General features: G+C 44.4%; 1 protein-coding gene across 2 annotated transcripts in view; it reads right to left on the reverse strand.

Moving 5' to 3' along the window:
- The window catches only part of EYA1 (EYA transcriptional coactivator and phosphatase 1), a 301589-nt gene that overhangs the window by 67219 nt on the left and 213827 nt on the right, over nt 1-20543 (reverse strand). For both annotated transcript variants that reach the window (XM_036264087.1, XM_036264086.1), the window contains exons 10-11: nt 9208-9347; nt 7833-7916 (exon numbers count right to left, since the gene is read on the reverse strand). In XM_036264087.1, the coding sequence (XP_036119980.1) occupies nt 7833-7916; nt 9208-9347 (224 nt within the window). The remainder of the gene's footprint in view (nt 1-7832; nt 7917-9207; nt 9348-20543) is intronic.

Consider the following 20543-nt stretch of genomic DNA (forward strand, 5'->3'; position numbering starts at 1 on the left):
TGCAGCCTTCCTGCCGCGGCTCCCTCTTCTGCTACCTGGACCACACAAGAGTCACTACTGCGGCTCTCTCCTCTGAACCCCAAAACAAACACCAACAGCTCTTATGTTTTTTGGTACGTGCCCCTAGTGGGAACCAAACCCGGGACTCTCTGGTCCGCAGGCCGAAGCTCCAACCGCTGAGCCAAACCGGCCAGGGCGCTACAGCTCTTATCTACGGACCGCCTCCGAGTATTTTTCTAGGTACTTTCCATTGTTCTTCCAGCAGCCCTGAGATGACTTCCACCTGCAGATGGGAAGATTCATACAGAGCAAGGAGACTGGCCAGGTACTTCCCCTGAGGTCACAGAGCACAGGACTCCCAAAGCTGAGGGCAGGCGGTGGGTGCCGGGCGGGTGGCTGGGAAGCCGTGATGACCTGGGTTCGTTCCCTGTATTCCCACATACATGCATCACTAAGAGAGGGCAGGCTTTCTTCAGTAAGGTAGCAGAACATGCATTATCGATTATAAACAGCAGGTCCTTGAAGAACATTTCATTACAACGTTGATGAGGAGGAAAAAAACGGTTCCTGGCCAGGGCCCCTGTGGGTGTGGAGTTTGCACATTCGCCCCACGTCCCTGCGGTCTTCTCCAAGGACTCTGGTTCCCCCATATCCCAAGGTGTGCACGTGAGCGAACTGTGTGTCCACACTGCCCCGTCCGAGTGTGGGGGGCTGAGAGGGGTCCGTGACGGACAGTCTCCTGCCAGGGTGGGTCCTGCCCGGGGTCCTGAGCTGCCAGGAGTGGCTCGGCCACTGAGACCCTGAACTGGACTTATCAGGTTGGAGAATCATTATCTTGTTTTTATTCATCTTTCTTAAATGTCTGTAGAGTTAAAATTCAGTTCAGTGTTTAATAATAGAAATGTTTGGGTCTTCAGAAGTTTGGTGATCTTTTTATGATCAGAAATATGCTGTAGGAATTTAACTCTTGTTTATGTCAATTAGCTTAGGATCAAATTGGTTTCCATACTAGTTGATTCTCTTAAAGTCACAGTTTCCCAGAACCACTGAGGACATTGAGGACCTGCTGTCTCACTGGCAGGTGGGAGGGAGGGGCTGACAGCTAAAGGGGACAGGGCACTGTTGGGATAAGAGCAAAGAAAGGGGATGAAGAGGGCTGGAGATCCCCCTGATGGTCAAAAACCACTCTCAGCACCCCTGCTACCCAGCCTTTGGGCACCGTTCTACTGGGATGGCCAGAGCCACCAGGAGGGTTGGAAGGTGTGCTTTGGTTTTCACTCATTTGTCAAATAGTTCTTCACTGAGGACTGTGGCTGCATTGCCTCCTTCCACGGAGACCCGTCTTGTTCCCGCCTGGGCACACGTAATGCTCCCCTGCTCCCCTGCGCCGGGCTGCGAGCACACGCACGCCCCTTCTGAGCCTGGCCCGGAAGGCCTCCCATTCATGCCGTCCCTGCTTCGCCTCCCCGTGGGCTACAGCACGCATGGAAACGACCACAGAAGCCTCGGAAGCTCCATGGCGAGATGGCACAACCTCATGTGCACCACCAAATGTTGCCAAACCAGCCCACCTGGAAGAGCCACTTGAGGTCATTAAATAAGAGAGAGAAATTTCTATGGTGTCTGAGCAATAGCATGTTGGACTCAACTGCCCCAGCGGCTTCCCTCACCCTGACACGTTCTGTGCGTCAGTGGGACCCCAGCTGCCGACGCGCGGCGCCTGCGCTGTTTGCAGCTGAGTCGGCAGCGGAGTGGCTGCCGCTGAGCTCGCGGTCCTGATGCCCTGGCGGCGGGGGTGTGCCAATCGCCGTGAACTTCAGAGGCTGACCTAGGCAGGGGTAGGCAAACTTTGTCTCTAAAGGAACAGTCAATAAATATTTTAGGCTTTGCAGGCCATATACAAGCTGAGACACAGTCTTCGACTTTTTAAACAACCCTTAAAAACGTAAATGACATTCTTCGCTTGAAGGCCCTCCGAAAGCAGGCCATGAACCGGACTGGGCCTACAGGATGTGGCCTGTCGATCTCTGACCTAGACCTTTGGCCTAGACTTTAAAAGACCAAAGGAAAAATAATATTTCGTGACACCTGAAAATTACATGAAATTCAAAGTGAGAACCATAAATAAAGTTTTACTGGGATACAGCCACGTTTGTTTGTTTACACATTGTCTGTGGTCACATTAGCTGAGTAGTTCTGACAGGCAGCTGGCCCGCAAAGCCTGAAATATTTCCTATCTGACCCTTTACAGAAAAGGTTTGCCAACCTGTGGTCTGCAGGGTCCACCAGGGAGATCATTCCGGGTAAGTGACCAGACCCCCTACAGTCCCAGGAGGAGACTGGGTGTCTGGCTGCTGGGTGCCGTGTGACAGTTCAGCATCTTTGTCAGCCACCAGGGGAGGAGGTCATCGCTCAAAAGATCTGGGAGCTTAGAGTTGCTCCTAAAACAGGGTAAGAACAGCAACCTTTACTGGCTAACTGGAATGTTCTGAAGAAATAGGCTAGACAAACTGGTTTTGAATTTTTCTTTCATCAATGTACTAATCACTGTGTTCTACTCGGTGGGGAGGTTTGATTGATTTAAACTCACTTTGACAATTGAGATCCTTGTAGAAGCCTGATGTATTATAACACAAAGGCCCAGGCAGCAGAGATCATCAATAGGCGATACATGCTGTTCTTACTAGTGAATTATTGCTGTAATAAGACACGGTGCTGGGCCCTTCAAATTCCTGCCACGACCTAAATCTTTCTTTTTCCTCTGGCTCTACTGAGATATAATTGATACAATTCAATTCTTTAAACAATTTCGCAAGTCTGGTAGCCAGATTTATGGGTGAGGAAACAGTCTCAGTCGGAATAAATACATTTGAAAAGGTAAAACAAACAAACAAACAACCCCCCCAAAAAAAACTCCAACTAGTCCTAGTTCAGATCTGAGTCTACATCTATTTGAATTCAAATCTCATGTTCTTTCTGTCACCATATGCTATGTCCCATACTGGCACTTCATAAGTTTGAGGACACCAACACGTTCTTCACTCAGATCCAGTATTTGGCAGTTGAGGTTCAACTGTAAAATAGAATTAATATTTATTTTATTCTACTTTATTTCATGCCAGTCATGGTGCTAGTGTTTTTCACATTTGGTCTCTACCCTCTTCCGAGCCTCAGTTTCCTCATCTGTAAAATGGGCTTAGCAGCTCGAGCCTTCATGTTGAATTAAATGAGTGCTGGGCCCATAGGACATTCTTAATAAGTAGGGCCTAGAATTAGAAACACTAAGCTTTGTGTTGGCTTAAGTGCTCATGTTTAGGTTTTTGTGTTACATGAGTAACATTTAGCCCCCCCCGCCCCCCCCATATGAGCAACAATGAAAGATAAGCACTGGAACAATCAAGCCTAGATGCCTTGGGGAGTCCCCACAGAGAGAGTCACACTTGGGGCATCAGCACCACCTCACTGGGAATAGAAGTCTGGGTTGTTTGCTTTGATGTGACAACTGGATTATATTGTCTTTTTTTTTTTTTTCCTTTGAGAGGATGTTTATTAAAATTGGAAACAGTGAAGCAAGAAAGGACCTAGGACTGAACAAGCCATAGAAGAGAGACTAGGCAGGCAAATGAGCCTGGGCCGGGCTGCTTTGGTTCACTAAGAACTCAGAGAAAAGGGGGCCTTAGGGACAGGTCCAGGGGGCCAGCCCAGGATGAGCTGCCACTGCCCACTGCTCCCTGGTTGCAGGTCTCATGGGGACCCTTAGAGTTCAGGAGATGCTCGCCTGTGGGACAGAAGGGGGGGGAAGGAAAGGCACCGGAGCGCCCCTGGCAGGCAGAGCCTTCTCTATTTTTTTAACAGGAGGAAAATCAAAGCTTAATACATGCGCATGGGGGATTCACATAGGAATGAGGATTCAATGGAAATTCCAAAATACACTGCCTTATCTTAAAGACAGAACTTAGTTAAAAACATCAAGACGCGTTTTCTTCAGTACAATTGGGGAATTTGGACTTAGTTTGAAAGCAACTTCTAAAAATGCATCGAACAAATAAAGCTGGGACAGATATTATTAACAACCTACTTTACCGTAACACCCATGGACATTATTTTCCTGCTAATATGCTGTTTCTCTTCTCTTCGCTAGCGAAGCCTGCACTGGACTCAGTACCCTCCTTTAGTTCCCATCACCTTTGTTATAAAACAACACTTCCTTATAACACCCAACAGGCCTGCTTCCCAGAGCTAGGGTTACACGGAAGGTGGGACATTCTCAAACTTTTTTTGTACATATTGCTGGAACATGCCCTAATTTTGCATTATATCAACCAGATCCTGTGTCCCTTTACTGAATGGTCTACTCATTGAGTTGCCTAAGCTACTGTGACTAAGCTACTTCTCAAGTATCTGGTTCCCATGGAGACAGAACAGCTATCACATTGTCAGGCATTCATTTCTTTCTCAGCCTGGAGAGGAAGGCCCAGCCTTCCATGCTCCCTTGACAATGCTCAGGAATACCATGATACTGGCGCTCCAAGAAAGAAGGCTTGCTTCTGGAACTGCTTTAAGACTTCTCTCCTCGGCTTCGGGGGAGCCAAAAGGATACAGGATTTCTGATCACCTTGGATATTATTATTGCCTTGTTGAACCACAGATTTTTACAAGGCACGATTATCAGATTTGAGAGCAAATTCTGCCTGACTCTAAAGTTCTCTGATGACAAGAACATTAAGCAAGCTTTCTTGCATGCTTCAGGCAACAATTCAATTAGCACGTGTGTCTTCAAAACCTGGCTGCACCATGATCCAACAGGCTAACCTTGAGCATCCAGCATAAAGGAGGTGCTCAATAAATGTTTAGGAAAAACATCAAGCTAAGAACATCTGAGGAGCTTGTGATCCTGGACTGTGCACTGTAGACTCTAACTCTGACATCTCCAGCCCTGACCCTTGTCTCATTCCCGGGCTCACCTCTGCCTCCTTGCCTGGTTCAAGTGGGTGTCTAATAGACATCTCAGACTTGTCTAACACCAAACTTTCCATTTCCCTTCCAAATTAGTTCTTCCCCATCTCAACACTTTCATATGACTATTCTCCCAGTTGCTCAGGACAAACACCTGACAACTATCTTTTCATTCCTCTCTATTACTTATTGCCCACCAGCCCAATCCAAATCATTTGCAAATCCATTTCTCTACCTGCAACAGAATCTAGAACCCAGTCAGCTCTCTCCATTCCTACTGCTAGTTCATCAGCTCACTGCTAAAACCCACTCTGTTCTCCCATTCCTCTGCCCCTACATTTGATTCTCCACACACAACCAAAGACATCTAAAAATCCCAATCAGATGGCTCATGTCCTCTCTTGAAGTTCTTGAATGACATCCTATGGCATGTACAATGAGATCAACTCTCCTGACCACGGCCGGGTGGCCCTTTGTCCCTGCCCTCATCTCTCCTGACTCTGCATCATGAAGCTGGGCCACATTGGCCTCTTTGTTCCTCAAGCATCAAGACCCTTTCTGCCTCTGCACTTGATGTTTCCTTTGCTTAGAACATTCTCTCTCTCTCTCTTTAAGAATATTCTTTCTCTGGATGGTCACATGGCCTATTTACTGGCCTCTTCAGGTCTTTCTTATCCCAGGCCCAAAGTCTTCCCTAAGTATGCTTAGGAATTTGCTTTCTCTCCAACCCCCATCAACTTATAAATAAGCTTACATTTAAATATCTCAAAGCACCCATACTTTAAAGAAATGCAATTTTGCCTTCTGGGAATTACATGTGTTGAAACTTTTTATCACCTGCCCTAGTATGTGAAAAGTAAACAAACAATACTATTTGATGATGCCTCTAAATACGGATAGTTGACACTTTTAAAAATAAAACTCATGGTATTTGTAATGTTTCATTTGGATATTGTTGAGAATCTGAATGAAAAATTCTAGAGAGGCAGCAGTTTCTAGGTTAGGCGTGAATTCTGTGTATAAATCAATAATTTATGGTCAATGATTAATGGGAGGTCAGTAGGGCATGAGATGTTCACTGCCGCCCTCCAAGCTGGCCCCTTCAGCAGCTACAAAGAACTGATCAAGACAACTCTCTTTGCATCCATTTGGCCCTTACTTAACAAGAAAGGTTTTAAAGACTTGAGACTTTACGGAAGGTTTTCAAATGCTGGTTTTCTATATGCATGTTCTTTCCAACACTGTGGTGTGAGTTCCAAGTGCCACCTTTTTTTGTGGTCTTCTCTCAGAAGTTAATATTTAACAATAAGATGCTCCAACTGCTGTGCTTCACAAATAATTTATTTCTGGACGGAAATTCAAATGGTGAAATGTGCATTTTTCATCTTTTTTATCAGGTTTAGGAGAAGGAGCCCTGCATAGTGAAGCTCAACTAACAATTCCTCCATGTTCCCCTCCACGCCCCGCCCCCTCCACGCCCCGCCACGCCCCCGCCCCGCCACGCCCCCGCCCCGCCACGCCTACATAGCAGGCACTCAATTACAGCCACTGAAACGACGAACACCTGGGTAGACTCTGCAATGTCAGCACGCACATTTCATGGGCATCAACTTTGCACATTACTTGCCTTAGTTTCTAAGGCTCCAAACCAATAGCTTCAAGAATCTAAGACTTGTAATATTATTTCTTTAAAGATTAAAAAAAAATTAAAAATACAGCCCTGGCCGGTTTGGCTCAGCAGTTGGAGCATTGACCTATGGACCAGAAAGTTCTGGGTTCAGTTTCTGCTAGGGGCATATACCAAAAAAAAAAAAAAAAAAAAAATTAAAAATATCATATTAATTTCAGAAATTACCTATAGCAACTTTATTTTTTATTTTTTTGAAATTCTCACTCAAGGATATTTTTCCATTTATCTTCAGATAGAGCTGGGGGTGGGGCATGGGGAGAGAGAGAGAAACATCAACGTGAGAGAGACACATCGAATGGTTGCCTCCCACATGACTCCGACCAGGACCAGGGACCAAACTGTAACCAAGGTATGTGCACTTGGTTGGAATCAAACCCGAATCTCTCTGGTCTGAGGGCCAACGCTCTAACCACTGAGCCAAACTGGCCATGGCCCCATAGCAACTTCAAATAGCATGATATTTGTTTGGGAACATTTATGAATCCATCAAGCAATAGATAAAAAAAAAATGTCCAAGGTTTGGGAAAACCCAAATGCAAAACATTGAAACTGAAGGTCTATTCATGTAAGGTGGACTGTAACATTACTTTTTACCTACAACACCAAGATAAGTATTGTAATAACTCAAACATAGAGTATTGGTCCTATTGTCATTCAGAGGCTCAATTCTACACACCATTCAAATAAATTTAGATCCATGGCAAAAGGACTTATAAAGACATTCCTAGTAGGTGCTTTGAAAATGAAATATTAAGACTGCTAATCACTGAAAATAATAGCAAGTGAATATTTGCTCTATTGAATATGTCATGAATAACAAAATAAATCAAAAGATATAGCAAGTAAAAAAATACAACCCAACCCAAAAGGTCTTTCTGTGTCATTTATACATTTTAATATTTCATCCTAGAATAACATTCAATCACTTTTATTCACTGTGGTCTGAAATAAGAATGAATTAAATTGCATAAAGTTTATCTCATTTCTAAAGACCTAAAAAATATCTCCTTTTGTTCATTTACATGTTTTTGCCTCCTGCATATATCTGATTATGTCAATCCATCGAGTTGTTTTCCTTTTTCGATTTTAAATTTATCGTTTAAAGTTTAACCACATTCCCATTTGGACAAAAATTCAATTCTAGACCTTGTTACTCCAAAGAAAAAAAAAGCGTCTTGGTACTCACCCTCCCGTATCTGTTGGCGTAGGATCCAGTAAGCAAGGAGTGGAAAACGATGATGGTCTCATCCAAGTCCCAGATGAACACCCTCTACAAAGGAAGACCACATCAACAAGTCTTTCTCGTGCTTGAGAAACCTTGTTATTCAGTTAACTTCAGCATGAATAGGTAGTGTTGAAATAGGAGACAAATGAAACATCTGAATTTACTATTTAAAAACAACAACAACAACAACTATTCAAAGTATATCTCCCAACTTTTCTTCAACTGTAACCTCAGAGGACCTATAAGAGGATAATTATATTAGCAACATCAGTATAAATATAGGAGAGAAATAATAATATATGTCCTTTCTACTACTGGAAAAGGTTGTCAGTCTCAGTTCTGAAGAAACAAAAAATGAGCTCACACTAGTCTGTTTATAGAATCTGAGACAGAGAGGGGCAATCAAAAATCGTTCAATTTAGCTTGTCCTTTTTTCTGCTCTCTTAATTAAGTAGTGTTAAATTAGCTAATCTTATGTTTTATTTTTATCAAGCCAAGTATTTAAAAAATCATACACAAACACTAAAACTTGACATCATCTATTCACCTTATGTTACCTAGAGGGCTGTTATCAAATGGCTGGGTTATAGATTGTTCCTCTTTGGTTTTCCTGTGATTACAGATAGTTAATAACATGAGCAGGCACATCACACCTGCTCTTGCCACACTCCTGCAGTATTGGGGATTGGATCTGAAGAACTCATTTCCAACAGGTCTTTGAGATCCACAAAAGGCCTCAAGTCTGTTTTTCTTCTTTCCATTCCCACTCACACCAGCACATGCTCCTATAGGTGCTGCTGAAAATTGCCATCTTTTCAGCCAAAATAATCATGTTTTCCACCATCAGATTTCACTTTGGCAGAAGACCAGAAACATAATTGCAGGGGATTCAGAGCTTTGAAATCTACCACCATTTAAGGTTTTAATTTCATCCCTCCTGCTTTTAAACTCCACCAAAACTTGCCTCATAAGAGGATGACCACTTCAATTTAGAACACTCCAGGTTCTCCTTTAACATATATATGTCTTTAATTACTTAATTAAAATGACAATAAAGAGAATTTTGTTCAAGCAGAATTATATTATTTACTGTGTTTCCTTAGAGAGAAGTAAACAGGTACTTTACCCTATAGTTCAAATGGAAGAGAAAATAGAAATAACTGCTTTACTATAATGACTACGAAAGAGAGAAAATAATGCTTTCCCTGTAATTACTATGGAAAAGCAGCAGTAACAAAGGCATTCGGACACCTTGGTCACTGCCACCGACAATGCAGGTATTCAGAACCACCCCTTAGCCTTGTCACTTACTAGGGCGCTGGGGGCAACGACGTACCTCAAGATCAGAGTCCGGGGGAGGTGAAGGATTATTATTTCTTCGGCCTCGTCCACGAGACTTCCCATCTGAACCTCGACGTAATCGATCGGAGTCCGAGTCTTTAATGGGCGTGGAAGGGCTATGGATCGTGCTGTACTCTGCAGACAGAGAGGAAGAACATTCGCCTTGGGTCTGGCACCACAGTGCCACAGTGAACCTCGTTCTCATTCCGGGGAGTTCGAAGAGAACACCTTTCTTTCTGCTCCAGTTCCATTACTTTTTACTTGCATTGGCAACTGATTTCTGAGATATTTGATGCCTAGACTTCTTTTGAAAAAAATATATGATCAGAAAAGACTAAAGTTTAATGGAAGACAACAGGTTGTACTCAGTTGCTGGAATTTTCTTTGTGGTTCTCTATGATGAGACCCCCCGCCGCCCCGCCCAGCTCCCACTCCTGCTCTTGACTCTCTCATTCCACGGAGGGGGAGGGGGGGGCCTGGCCACACCGAGAGGTTCACACACGAGCCGTGCCAGCCGCTCTCACACCTATGAAAAGGTTTCTGGTCCATGGAAAGAAATGAAGAGAAAATGAGCTCTGGGGCTGGGGAAACAATCACCAGGCAGAGTTTTTTTGTTTTTTTTTAATTTAAAAATCTCCATGTTCTCCCCCATTTTATGTGAGAACGAGGCAAGATGAGGAGAGCAGAGCTATATGGGCAGAACCCGTGCTCCGTACAGCATTCATTACAGGCTCTTCCTGTGTCTTAGCCTCTTTGAACCCCAAATCCCAAGGCAGCACACTGAAATTCTTTATCTGGGTAACCCAGAGAAATCGCAGAAATAATCATATAGAAACCACAAAATAAAGAACAACCCCCAACTAGCTCAGAGGATCGGCTGGGCAGTGGTTGTGGAGCTGGGAAGACACTTATCCTATTTCCAGAATGAACAACGAACCATTTACTCTCCCCCATTTTTTTCTTAGTCCATCCAGTTCATGATTCTGACAGTTTCTACCTCCCCAATGTCTACATTCCGGATGTGCCAGTGTGCTGGCTCTCCCCAAAATCTTGGCCAGAATCTCTACTAGATATGGGTTAGAATCTCGCGATCTGCCATGAGGAATGATTCTTCTCATTGAGACATTGTTGATGCCCCATTCCACCCAACTGAAAACTACAAAGACAGGTGAAGGCCTTTATCATTGTACTGTCAACTCTGACTCTACCAACAAGTCACCCATGTGTCAACCATGAGGTCTCGGCATTACCTCCAAGTTTAAGCCTTAGGAGGCAGGGCAGATAAGAATGGACTGACAGAGTCAAGTCCATTTCTAAATCACATGAAGCAGCCCTATACCTCCTTCCTGCTTAATTTGAAAAGCTAAACAGATTCCTGCCATTTTTAGATAAGGCTTTTGCATGTCCTCTGCCATAGCAAATAAGACAGCAAACTCTCATGTAAACAGGTCATGTGATCCTCGTACCCAGAAACCATTGTGATGACTTACAAGCCTATTAGTTAATGATGGGTGTTAAGTTCCAAACAACACCCCTCAATGGGTCTGTTTATGTAGTTGTTTGGGATGTATTTTTGAGCTAACTCATCTTGTAGAATTGTGAGAATACAGTGCTGGTTGGTCAAAGTTAAGCGCTCTCAAAATCTACGTAAAATCATTTTTCTTGCAAAAGCAGGTAACTCTGGCATCTTCTCCTCAGGTTGTTCCAAACCAAGCATCTCTCTTCCATGTGTTAGAATTAGCAGCTCCAAGTGAATATATTTTTTAAGGAGATCAGTGGGTTCAAAGTTGTGCTCTGAAGAAAAAGTCTTGACCTTCCTTTTCTTTTTTTTTCCTCACCCGAGGACATTTTTCCATTTTTTGTTCAGATGGAGCGGGAGGGAGAGAGAGGAACAGAGAGAGAGAAACATCGATGTGAAGGGACACATCGAGTGGCTGCCACCTGCACGACCAATCAGGGCCGGGGACAAACTGCAACCGAGGTACGTGCCCTTAGCAGGAACCGAACCCGGGTCTCTCGGGACCGCAGGCCAACGCTCTAACCACTGAGCCAAACCGGCCGGGGCGACCTTCCTTTTCTTTAAATATTCTGCAATATCCATGGAGAACCTGGATAGCCACCATTTTATACACAACACATGCTGATCTCTTTGTTTTAAAACAGAGAATTTACTTTGCAATTGGCACAGCTGGCATCAAATTTGACCCATACTTTAAGTATTTGACTGCAAAGTCTATCTTTAAAAAAAATTATTTAATTATTTATTTATTTAGTTAGTTAGTTAGTTATTTTAGAGAGAGAGGAAGGGAGAGGGACAGACAGAGAAACATCGATCTGGAATCAAACCAATGACCATTGGTAAATAGGATGATGCCCAACCAATTGAGTGACACAGGCCAGGGTCTGCAAAGTCCACCTTGAATCGTGAGTTCTCCAGCTTTTGTAAGTTCATTTTGAGAAGAAGCTAAAGGATATTAAGCAGTGTATCTTACCACATTATGTCTTTTGCCTTGACTTCCAGATAGCTTGGGCTTAACTCTGTCCTCAAGGTTTATCTTACCTATGTTTTCTTAGCCTAGATTTCCTCCTAGCGTTTCCCATTCCTTTATCCATTTGTGTTTACTTCTGTACCTCTGTTTTAAAAACTCAATTAAATCTGTCAAAATATATCTATTTCAATTTTTTTAGAAATAAAAAAAGCTATAATTAAATTGATTACTCACTTCTGTTACCCCCACCCCCAAATAAATTCAATGACCAAAGTATACACTATAAAATGATCACATCTAAAGTTTTTCCAGGTGGAAAAAACGTCCTACAAGATGGACAATCTGATACCTTTAAATATTAACACACACACAGTTTTCAGGTCTCACCTTCTTAGAAGGAAGATGAAATGTAAATGATGCAAGCTAGTTTTAAAACATTTCTTCCTCTTTGTTCGATGAGGTGGAATGAAATGCATCTTCTCTCCTAATCAGCTTTCCTGACTCTAACTTCTTCCTCCTACTAGTGCACAACAACTCAACAAATAATTTAATCTTCTAATGCACCGACATCTCATGTTTCGTTAAAATCCTCTCCAAGTTGTTCAACTTCACCCCCACTGAGATAATGGGTGTGAAAGCTCTCAGAAGGGCATTCGTGTCATTTCACAAACACTGAATGCTCACACTCGGGCACTGTACCAGGCAGGAGTCTGAACAGCAGGTGCTATTCCGAAGAGACTCGGCTCCTGCCTTCTTGGAGATTAAATTCAGAGGACGGCACAGATTCACGAAATGAATGAGAGATTACAAAGCAATGTGGAAAGGGGTATAACATGGGAAACGCAAAAAGCTAGGAGACCACAGAGAAATCCACATAATTCAGATTTATAGGGTTGTGGAAGCTTCCTGAAGATGGAGAAAAATTCACCAGTAAAAAGAGAATGGAAATGTGCTCCAGGCAGCCACTGGAGCTGGGAAGGTGGGGGTCAGGGGGACAGGGAGGGAGAGGGAGAGAGATGGAAGGGGGGGGGGGATTGAAAATGAGATTAAAGAACTGAAATAAAATCAATCTGACCTGAATCTATAGAGGAAGAGTACAGAGATGAGGCTGGGGGTTGGGCAAAGATTTCAATAAGAGAGTGAAGTGATCACATTTCCATTCCGATAGAGGGCTCTGGCTCTGGCTCTAAGGCGGGCGGGACATGGGTGATAAGTGGTGGCTGAAAAAGGGAGCCCAGCCCAGAGGAAAATTCTGTCATTCAGGTCAGGGACACTGGTGGCCCAGATACAGGTAGTGGGGTCAGGAAGAGTTAACGTTTTTAAGTGTCACTGGGAGGCGAAACCAATTGGATGAGAAAAAGGAGGAAGTCAAGTATGAAGCTCAGGCCCATGGACTGGCAACTGGGCAGATGATAATCCAAGGTATGAGATTTAGGAAGAAAACATGGTTATAGGAAGAGTGCAGGTGAGATTCAGCCCAGCTTTTGGACACTGAACTCGAAGAGTCTGTGGCATTCATGTCCAGTAGGCTGCTGGACTACTTTGAAGCTCAGGAAAGAAATGTGGTTTGGAAACTGACACCAGATATAACCTAACAAATGGGTGTAATTAAAAACACGCAGCATGTGTAGACGAGATGGGCAGAGAGTGATGGGGGTGTTAGGAGAAAAACCAGGTTCGGTGTACCAGAGGAGAGAGTACAAAAAGAGGGTGATCAGTAACTTCAGCAAGAGCCAAGGTGACATGAAGACAGAGTCCATGAGTATTTCAGATGTAAAGTCAAAGAGGTCTTTGGTATATTTGGCAAAAGTATAGATTTGAGAATTATTTGGGAGGTAGATTGGTGGAATAAAAATGAGGCAGCAGAAAGCAGAAGAATAAGCAGGAGTTAAAACTCTTAAAATGTTATTGATGACACTGTAATGGCCAAATCCAATCATTTTAATTGATTTTTATAGAGAGGAAGGGAGAGAAAGAAACATTGATATGAGATATAAACATTGATTGGTTGCCTCTGGTACACATCCTGACAGGGGATCAAACATGCAATCTGGGCAAGTGCCCTGATGGGGAATCAAACCCACCACCTTTTGGTGCAAAGGATGATGCTCCAACCAACTGAGCCACACCAACCAGGGCTCCAATCATTATCTCTTAGTCCTCAATCATATTTGAGCTCTCTGTGGCTGTGCTGACCACTCGTGCCTTCAAACCATGTACACATCCCTTTCTTCTGCTTCTCAACCTGCCTCTCATGCTATCCCTTGTCCATCTCTTTGGAGACTTCTTCCTCTGCCCAAAGCTTCAATATTAGTGTTCTCTAGAATAGTGATACTCAAAGCGTTGCACTGGACAAATAAGGAGTCTGCATCCGGACGTTAATTAATGCAATGCTTCCTTCACTGCAAGTCTTGCTCAGATTAAAAGGGAAAAGTCAGCTAAAGTAAACAGTGGGTTTAGTGAGGTAGCTGATTACATTCTGAGGTAAATCCTTTGTGCTATCATGGACTAGTAAGAAGCAATTAGTGGACAGGTAGTCAGTGACTGGACTCATTTTGAATTGCAGAGTTTTCTCTGTGGTCCTCTTATCTCACTATAAGCTCTCAGTAGTTGATAGTATTTGTAAGAGGGATTTCAGTGATAACCTCCAGGTTGAAGTTTTAAAGCTTTATCTGCTGATCTCTTGATCTGACTATCAGTACTGTTTGCTACAGCTCTCAACGTGAATATGCCGCGAACAGCACAGCTGAAGTCGTCCCAAACCGCATCCTCCTGCTCTGGTAACAGCCTCATTAATGGCACCACCATCTATCCAATTTTCCAAGCCCAATCAAATCAAGACTAAGTTCTGTGGCTTTTATTTCCTAAATACTTTTGTTCTAATTCAGGCTCGCACCATCCTCCGCCTCGATTCTTGCAATGGGCTGTTTCCAAGCTTGCCACCCACAGCCTTTCAACAATCGTCTTGTACCACGGTGGCCGAGTTTACAAACCCTTCGACATGGAACAGGAACGACAGCCTAGATTTCAGACACTGAGCGAGGGACTCAGCTGCCACTTTTCAAATCTTGATCTCACTACTTATTAGTAATATGATTTGTGCATGTAATTTGTCTTCTCTATGATTCAGTTGCATTACTTATGAAATGGAAATAAATGAGATAAAATAAAACTATACAATAAAGGTACTTAGAACCATGCACGGCATGAACACGCTATGATGTCAGCTACCCTGAACGAAAGGAAAGCGCCGCGGAGTCACCCCCTGACAACCTCGTCTCTGACTGCTCCCCCTTCATGGTCTTGGGCGAACACACAGAAGGTTCTCAGTCCGCTGCAAGGGCCAGGTCATTTCCCAGCTTTGCACATTCTCTTTCCTGTTCTTATAAAGTCTTTTCTCAGCTCCCTCCTGATCCGTAAAATTCCTTTAGAAATCCCTGAAGGTCAAGCTCAAGTACCTTCTTTGTGAATTCTCTATTTATATCTTGGTTCCTCCTTTCTCAGTACATTTACCTCTATTAGAGGGTTATATGATTTTTGCAATTATTTATGTCCACAGTGAGTAATGCATAATTTGGATTATTTTGAACAAATCACTCCTGCTCTTGGAGGGGAAGACCTAGCGGTATTCCTTTTGTGTTCTGAGAGCACAGTAAGCATGCGGAGTATAAAGGAGACACTAAAAAAATCAACGATTGAAGGAATGAGTGTTTCTCAAGTTGAGCTCTTACTCTGTTAAATCTATGAAGATGATCAAATTATTTCTACTAAGTCGTCAGAATATTTTCAAATGGAAAACAGCTGTAATTATTTTTAAATCTTACTTAAAAGCTAATGTTTCTATATTCAATCATAAAACCTTAAACTCTCCACGAGATCATTAAAACTCTACACTTGTAAATACTGCTCAATTGTTCCATAAAGCCTTCGATAGTAAAAAGAAAACTAGAGAGCTGGAACTCAGAAACTTCCATCTAGTTCCTCGTGGCTTCTCTAGTTCCCCTGAGCTTACAGTCTTACTTGAGCCTTAGGGAAGTTACTTCCATAGTTCTTAGGCCTCAGTCTCCTGGTTTGTCAAAGTGAAGACACGGCCTAGTTACTTAGCTTTAAAGTTCTATTACCTACGTACAAGAGTTACCAATTTTCCTAGCTGTTAGTTTTTGGTCTCTCGCTTTTAAACAGTCATCAGCAGGCTAATTTATACCTCAGGCAACTCCAACCCCCAGAAACCATCAGGGTTCACTACCTACTCTATCCAGTCCAAACTCCTTATCTGGTTTTATTTCTCATTCCTCCATTAACATTCACCCACTTTCTTATATATGTTGCCAGACAGTTTCCAAAAGGGTCATATTAACTTAAATTGTGTCAGTTTTACCACAGCCTTACCCATATTGGTTGTCATTGTTTTAAAGAAGTCACTGCTATTTTATTAGGTGTAAAAAACTATCTATCGCATGCTTTAAATTTGGAGATATTAGAGATGCTTCTATATATGTGCTTGAAATTATATTTCCTTCTATGAACTATCTAAATTATTTGCCAATTCTTTATATTCTTTTACATATATATATATTTTTTCATTTCTTTTGCATATTTGCTGATACTTGTCCAAACCTGATAGTTCCTCAAATTATGCTGCTATTTCCTTAAATTATGCTTTCCTCCCAGAAGTTTTTGATTTTTATGTAGCCCTGCTGCACAGCAGATCTGGTTGAGATTTAGGGGTAAGCTTTCATGTTTATTCTAAGGGTAGCAGGGAATTTCTGCTCTAACTTGACACAGTTGGGACTACATCTGCCCGTGGCAGAGGTAAAGGAAGCAGGATACGTACAGGCGTCTTCCCCTGTGCTGGGGAGGGCTCATCTCTGTCTGAGTTGAAAGACTCCTCCCTTGAAACGGATTAAATAACCTGACTTCTCTCAGAGAGGAAGCTCTTGTCACATGTATGGCTTTGGGTTGAGGCCAGGGCAGCTACTATCTCTGGTTGGACCACCAGTCTATGCTAAGACAATAGGAAGTGCAGAGCTTTGGGGAAAGTCCTCATAAAGAGGATCTGAAATTAGTGAACATGGTCATCAGTAATTCTATTTTATTTGTTGCTATGGGGAACTCAGATAAAAGGAACAGGGGTATTATTTCCCTAAAAGCAGAATTATCATGTTCGAGATTCAAGACTCTTACACAGGTGAGCAGGAAGAAGATGCCAGACCGCAATCAACCCCCAGGCACCCCCTAACTTTGAGACTCTCAAAACCAACAGGCGTACCTGCGAAAGTCATCTTAAGAGGTGGCATGCCCAGTCAACCTCAGGAAGACTGACACAAAGCTGCAGAGAGCTTAGCACCGAGCCTAACCAACCTGCAAGGCGGGCACTGTTCCAGGCGTGTGGCCTCGGGGACACAGGCCACCGGGCTCTTTGTAGTTGACTGAACCTGCAGGCCACAAGCAGGAGCAGGCAAGCGCACCGGTGACACCAGATAACGGGCTAAGCTGTGTTTCTGAGCAAAGACAAATTCGAAGGCCCCACCGTTGCCCAAGCCTGCTGTTCACTACGAGGAACATTAGGGAATTCGGGCGAAAGGGCAAACGAAAGGAGCATGCGGGCCTTCCCCACGGAACACTCCGATTTTCCTCTCACATCTGAATCTGACCAATGTTCCCTCCAGGACCCTGACCACAGGCTCTAATGGCTTCTTCTCTCCTGTAAGGCAGTGAGGGGGACGGGCAGCCTGGGTTCAACCCCTGCAGCCAGAGAGCCTCAGAGCTGAAAACTGAAATTCCTATTCTTCTCCCAACTCTAAAGAAGTTCTGGTGGTGGCTTAAACCTCAGCTTGAATCCGCATGTGACAGAATGAAATACCATAGCAACCAATGCTCACAACAGAGAATGTATGTAAATGCACCGTTCATTCAGATGCACTTCTTTTACTTCCTTAAGAAAGGGAAACAATGCTGGAAAATGTCCTTAACAAGGTTTTGATATATTGCTTTATATATATACATATATACATATGTATATATGTATATGTATATATGTATATGTATATATATGTATATATGTATATAAACAATCTTTGACACAAATCAATTCACAGCAGCTACAAATAGCTCATCTCCTTGCTGGGGACCTGACTTCACATTCCTGCACCTGTCAACCCTGGAGCTCTGGGAATGAATGGGGAGGCTTTTCTGTGTGTGTGTGTGTGTGTGTGTGTGTGTGTGTGTGTGTGTTTTAATGGCCATTAGTGCCACACTATACTGAGGATGAAACTGCAACCTCACATATCATTGAGTTTCACCTGTTCCCACCCTCCCCTCTCATCACTGCGATTTGCAGAATTCTGACTCAAGAGATGAACTTGTGAATGTTTTAACCAGAAATGTTTCTACATGGCACTGAACATTTTCCACTCACTTCTTTAGAACTCATCTCTTAATCTGTGAAGATGGCAGCTACTGTTTGGAGCCGCTCTTTCTCTCTCGAACTTCTGAAAGAGAGGTCAATATGCAATGCCTCCTTCTCAGGGAGTTGGACCTCCAGCCCCTGCGCCTGGTCTGCTGACCGCTGCTGATCAGACTCAACCAGTGTCTGCGGCAGGGCCAGCCCTGTGGACGTGTGACCTATGCAGCCACCCGAGCCACGTGCTCAGACATGCACCTGGTTTAACCTCTGCTGTGCTGTCTGGAAATCCTTTATGAACAAGGGCCCGCATCTTCATTTTGCACTGGGATGTAGCCGGTCCTGCCTGCGGCACCACAAATAAATGTCTGAGCACGAACTACCTTGGGGTTACGTGGTGAGATGGAGCCCCTACTGTGTGCCAGGCAACGTGCCGAGCCCTGACCGTCCTGCTGAGCAGGACGAGCGCTCTGCCCTTCCAGCAGCTCAGTGCCTGCTGTACCTGGTCTGCACAGGGGCTCACACGCGGCAGCAGGAGACAGCTTGCCACCCTCTAAGACCAAGCCTACCCCTGGCCACACGCAAGCAACCTGGCTTCTCATTCCCGCGGAAACAGAAGCTCCAACGATGCGCTCTGTGCCAGATAAGCCTACCAGGACCCACGCTACACCGGCCGTCCCTCTTGTTACGGTGGATGAGCTTTCTGTGCCCCGAAGGCCAACCCCTTGCCCGGGTGCGAGTGCCCAGGCCCTGCCACCTGCACCACCAGCGCTCCCTTTCCTCTGGATCACCTGCCTGTGCGCTCAGGCTGGATCTGGTTCTTGCCTAAAATATTCCCCCAACTTCCCTCATTTCTGCTCCACTTCTCAATGACCTTGTATGCAGTGTGTAGTGAAAATAAGGAAAAGAACTGTGAATATTTGCTGCCTAAACTTCCTCTCCTCCCATTCTCTTTCAAACCCACTTCAGTTATGCTATTTTCTCCCAAACACCAACACTCCACTTTGTCAAGGTCACCAATGACCCTGACACTGTCAAATCCAATGGTCAAGTCTCAGTTTCCGTTTTTCGCAGACTTTCACCAGCACTGCGCATAGCCGATCGCTCCTTCCTTCTGCCGCTCCGACTTCCCCCGCCTCCAGGAGGCCTCCTCCTCTGCCCCAGGCTCGGCTGGCTCTCACTCCTGCACTGACACTAGCTGGCCGGGCCATCTCCTCCGGGCATGTAAACTCTAAATGGCATTTGTGATGACACACATTTCGGTCCTAAGCCATCCTGTGAACATCAGACTCAAGCAGCAGCTAACGTGCCACCTCCTCATCTCGAACTTCACACGCGCCGAACAGAATCCTGGTTCCCTCAACTTCACCTTCTCTCCCTGCTGCTCTCCCATATCTGCAAATGGCAAATGCACTCTCCAGCTGTTCGGGCCAAAATCCATGTGCCCTCCAAGGTTCCTGTCTTCTTACACCTCACATTCAGTCTCATAATGGCAAATCCCGGTCGCTCTACTGTGTAATCTCTCTCACATCTGACCACTGTCACCACCTCTACAACCAGCACTGACCCACCACCTGTCACCTGGACCGCAGGAAGCATGTCCTACGTGTTGGCCCAGTTTCCCTTCTTATTCTCTGCCCAACAACCAGACAGATTCTTTCCCAATGTGTGACATATTGTCAGTTTTGTGCTTAAATACTGCTTTAAATAAAATTCAAAGTCCTCCCTACGCCCACTTGCCTGCTGTGACCTGGCCTCTGCACCCCCACCCCCTCTGCTGTGCTCCAACCACTCGGCTTCCCGACACCTGGTGAATCCCCCAAGCACCGCCCCGCTTCCGGGCCTGTGGCTGCAGGTCCCTCTCCCAGAATACTCTTCTCCCAGACGTCAAGGCGGCTCTCTCCTCATTTCTTCTGGGTCATTCCTAAAATGCCAGCCTGGGAGACCACTCTTCTGGCGGTGATGAGGACAAAGACAGGCAAGCTGGCCTCCTGGGCACCTGCCTGGGCAGCTTGGCCACCACCTTCTCCTGGAGATTTGGCGCCAAAGGGAAGGAACGGCCCAGGACCACGCTTAGCACCTGGATTTCCGAACCTGCACTGACTCCAGAAATGTGACCTTCTTTCCTGTCAATGTTTGGGAAATAACCCACCTGTGGAGGGGGTGGATCTCGCTCCTTTTGGCCCATCTCCACATCCTCCCAAATTGACAGGACAGAACGTGGAAAGTTGAGTTCGGATTTCCTTGTAGTGGACAGTATAACCTACACGTTCAGACAGTAAGATCGGCATGTATTTCAGAATGGGCCGGGTAACTTGTAATTTATATAATTATCTGAACCTTAGTTTTACAACAGTAAAATGAGAACAGCACCATTGTAAAGATTATATAAGCGCATGATAAAGTAATTCATACAAACATGTTAGCATTGTCACGTGA

This window comes from Molossus molossus, unplaced genomic scaffold (genome assembly GCF_014108415.1).
Source record: "Molossus molossus isolate mMolMol1 unplaced genomic scaffold, mMolMol1.p scaffold_m16_p_16, whole genome shotgun sequence".
NCBI classification, from domain to species: Eukaryota; Metazoa; Chordata; class Mammalia; order Chiroptera; family Molossidae; genus Molossus; species Molossus molossus.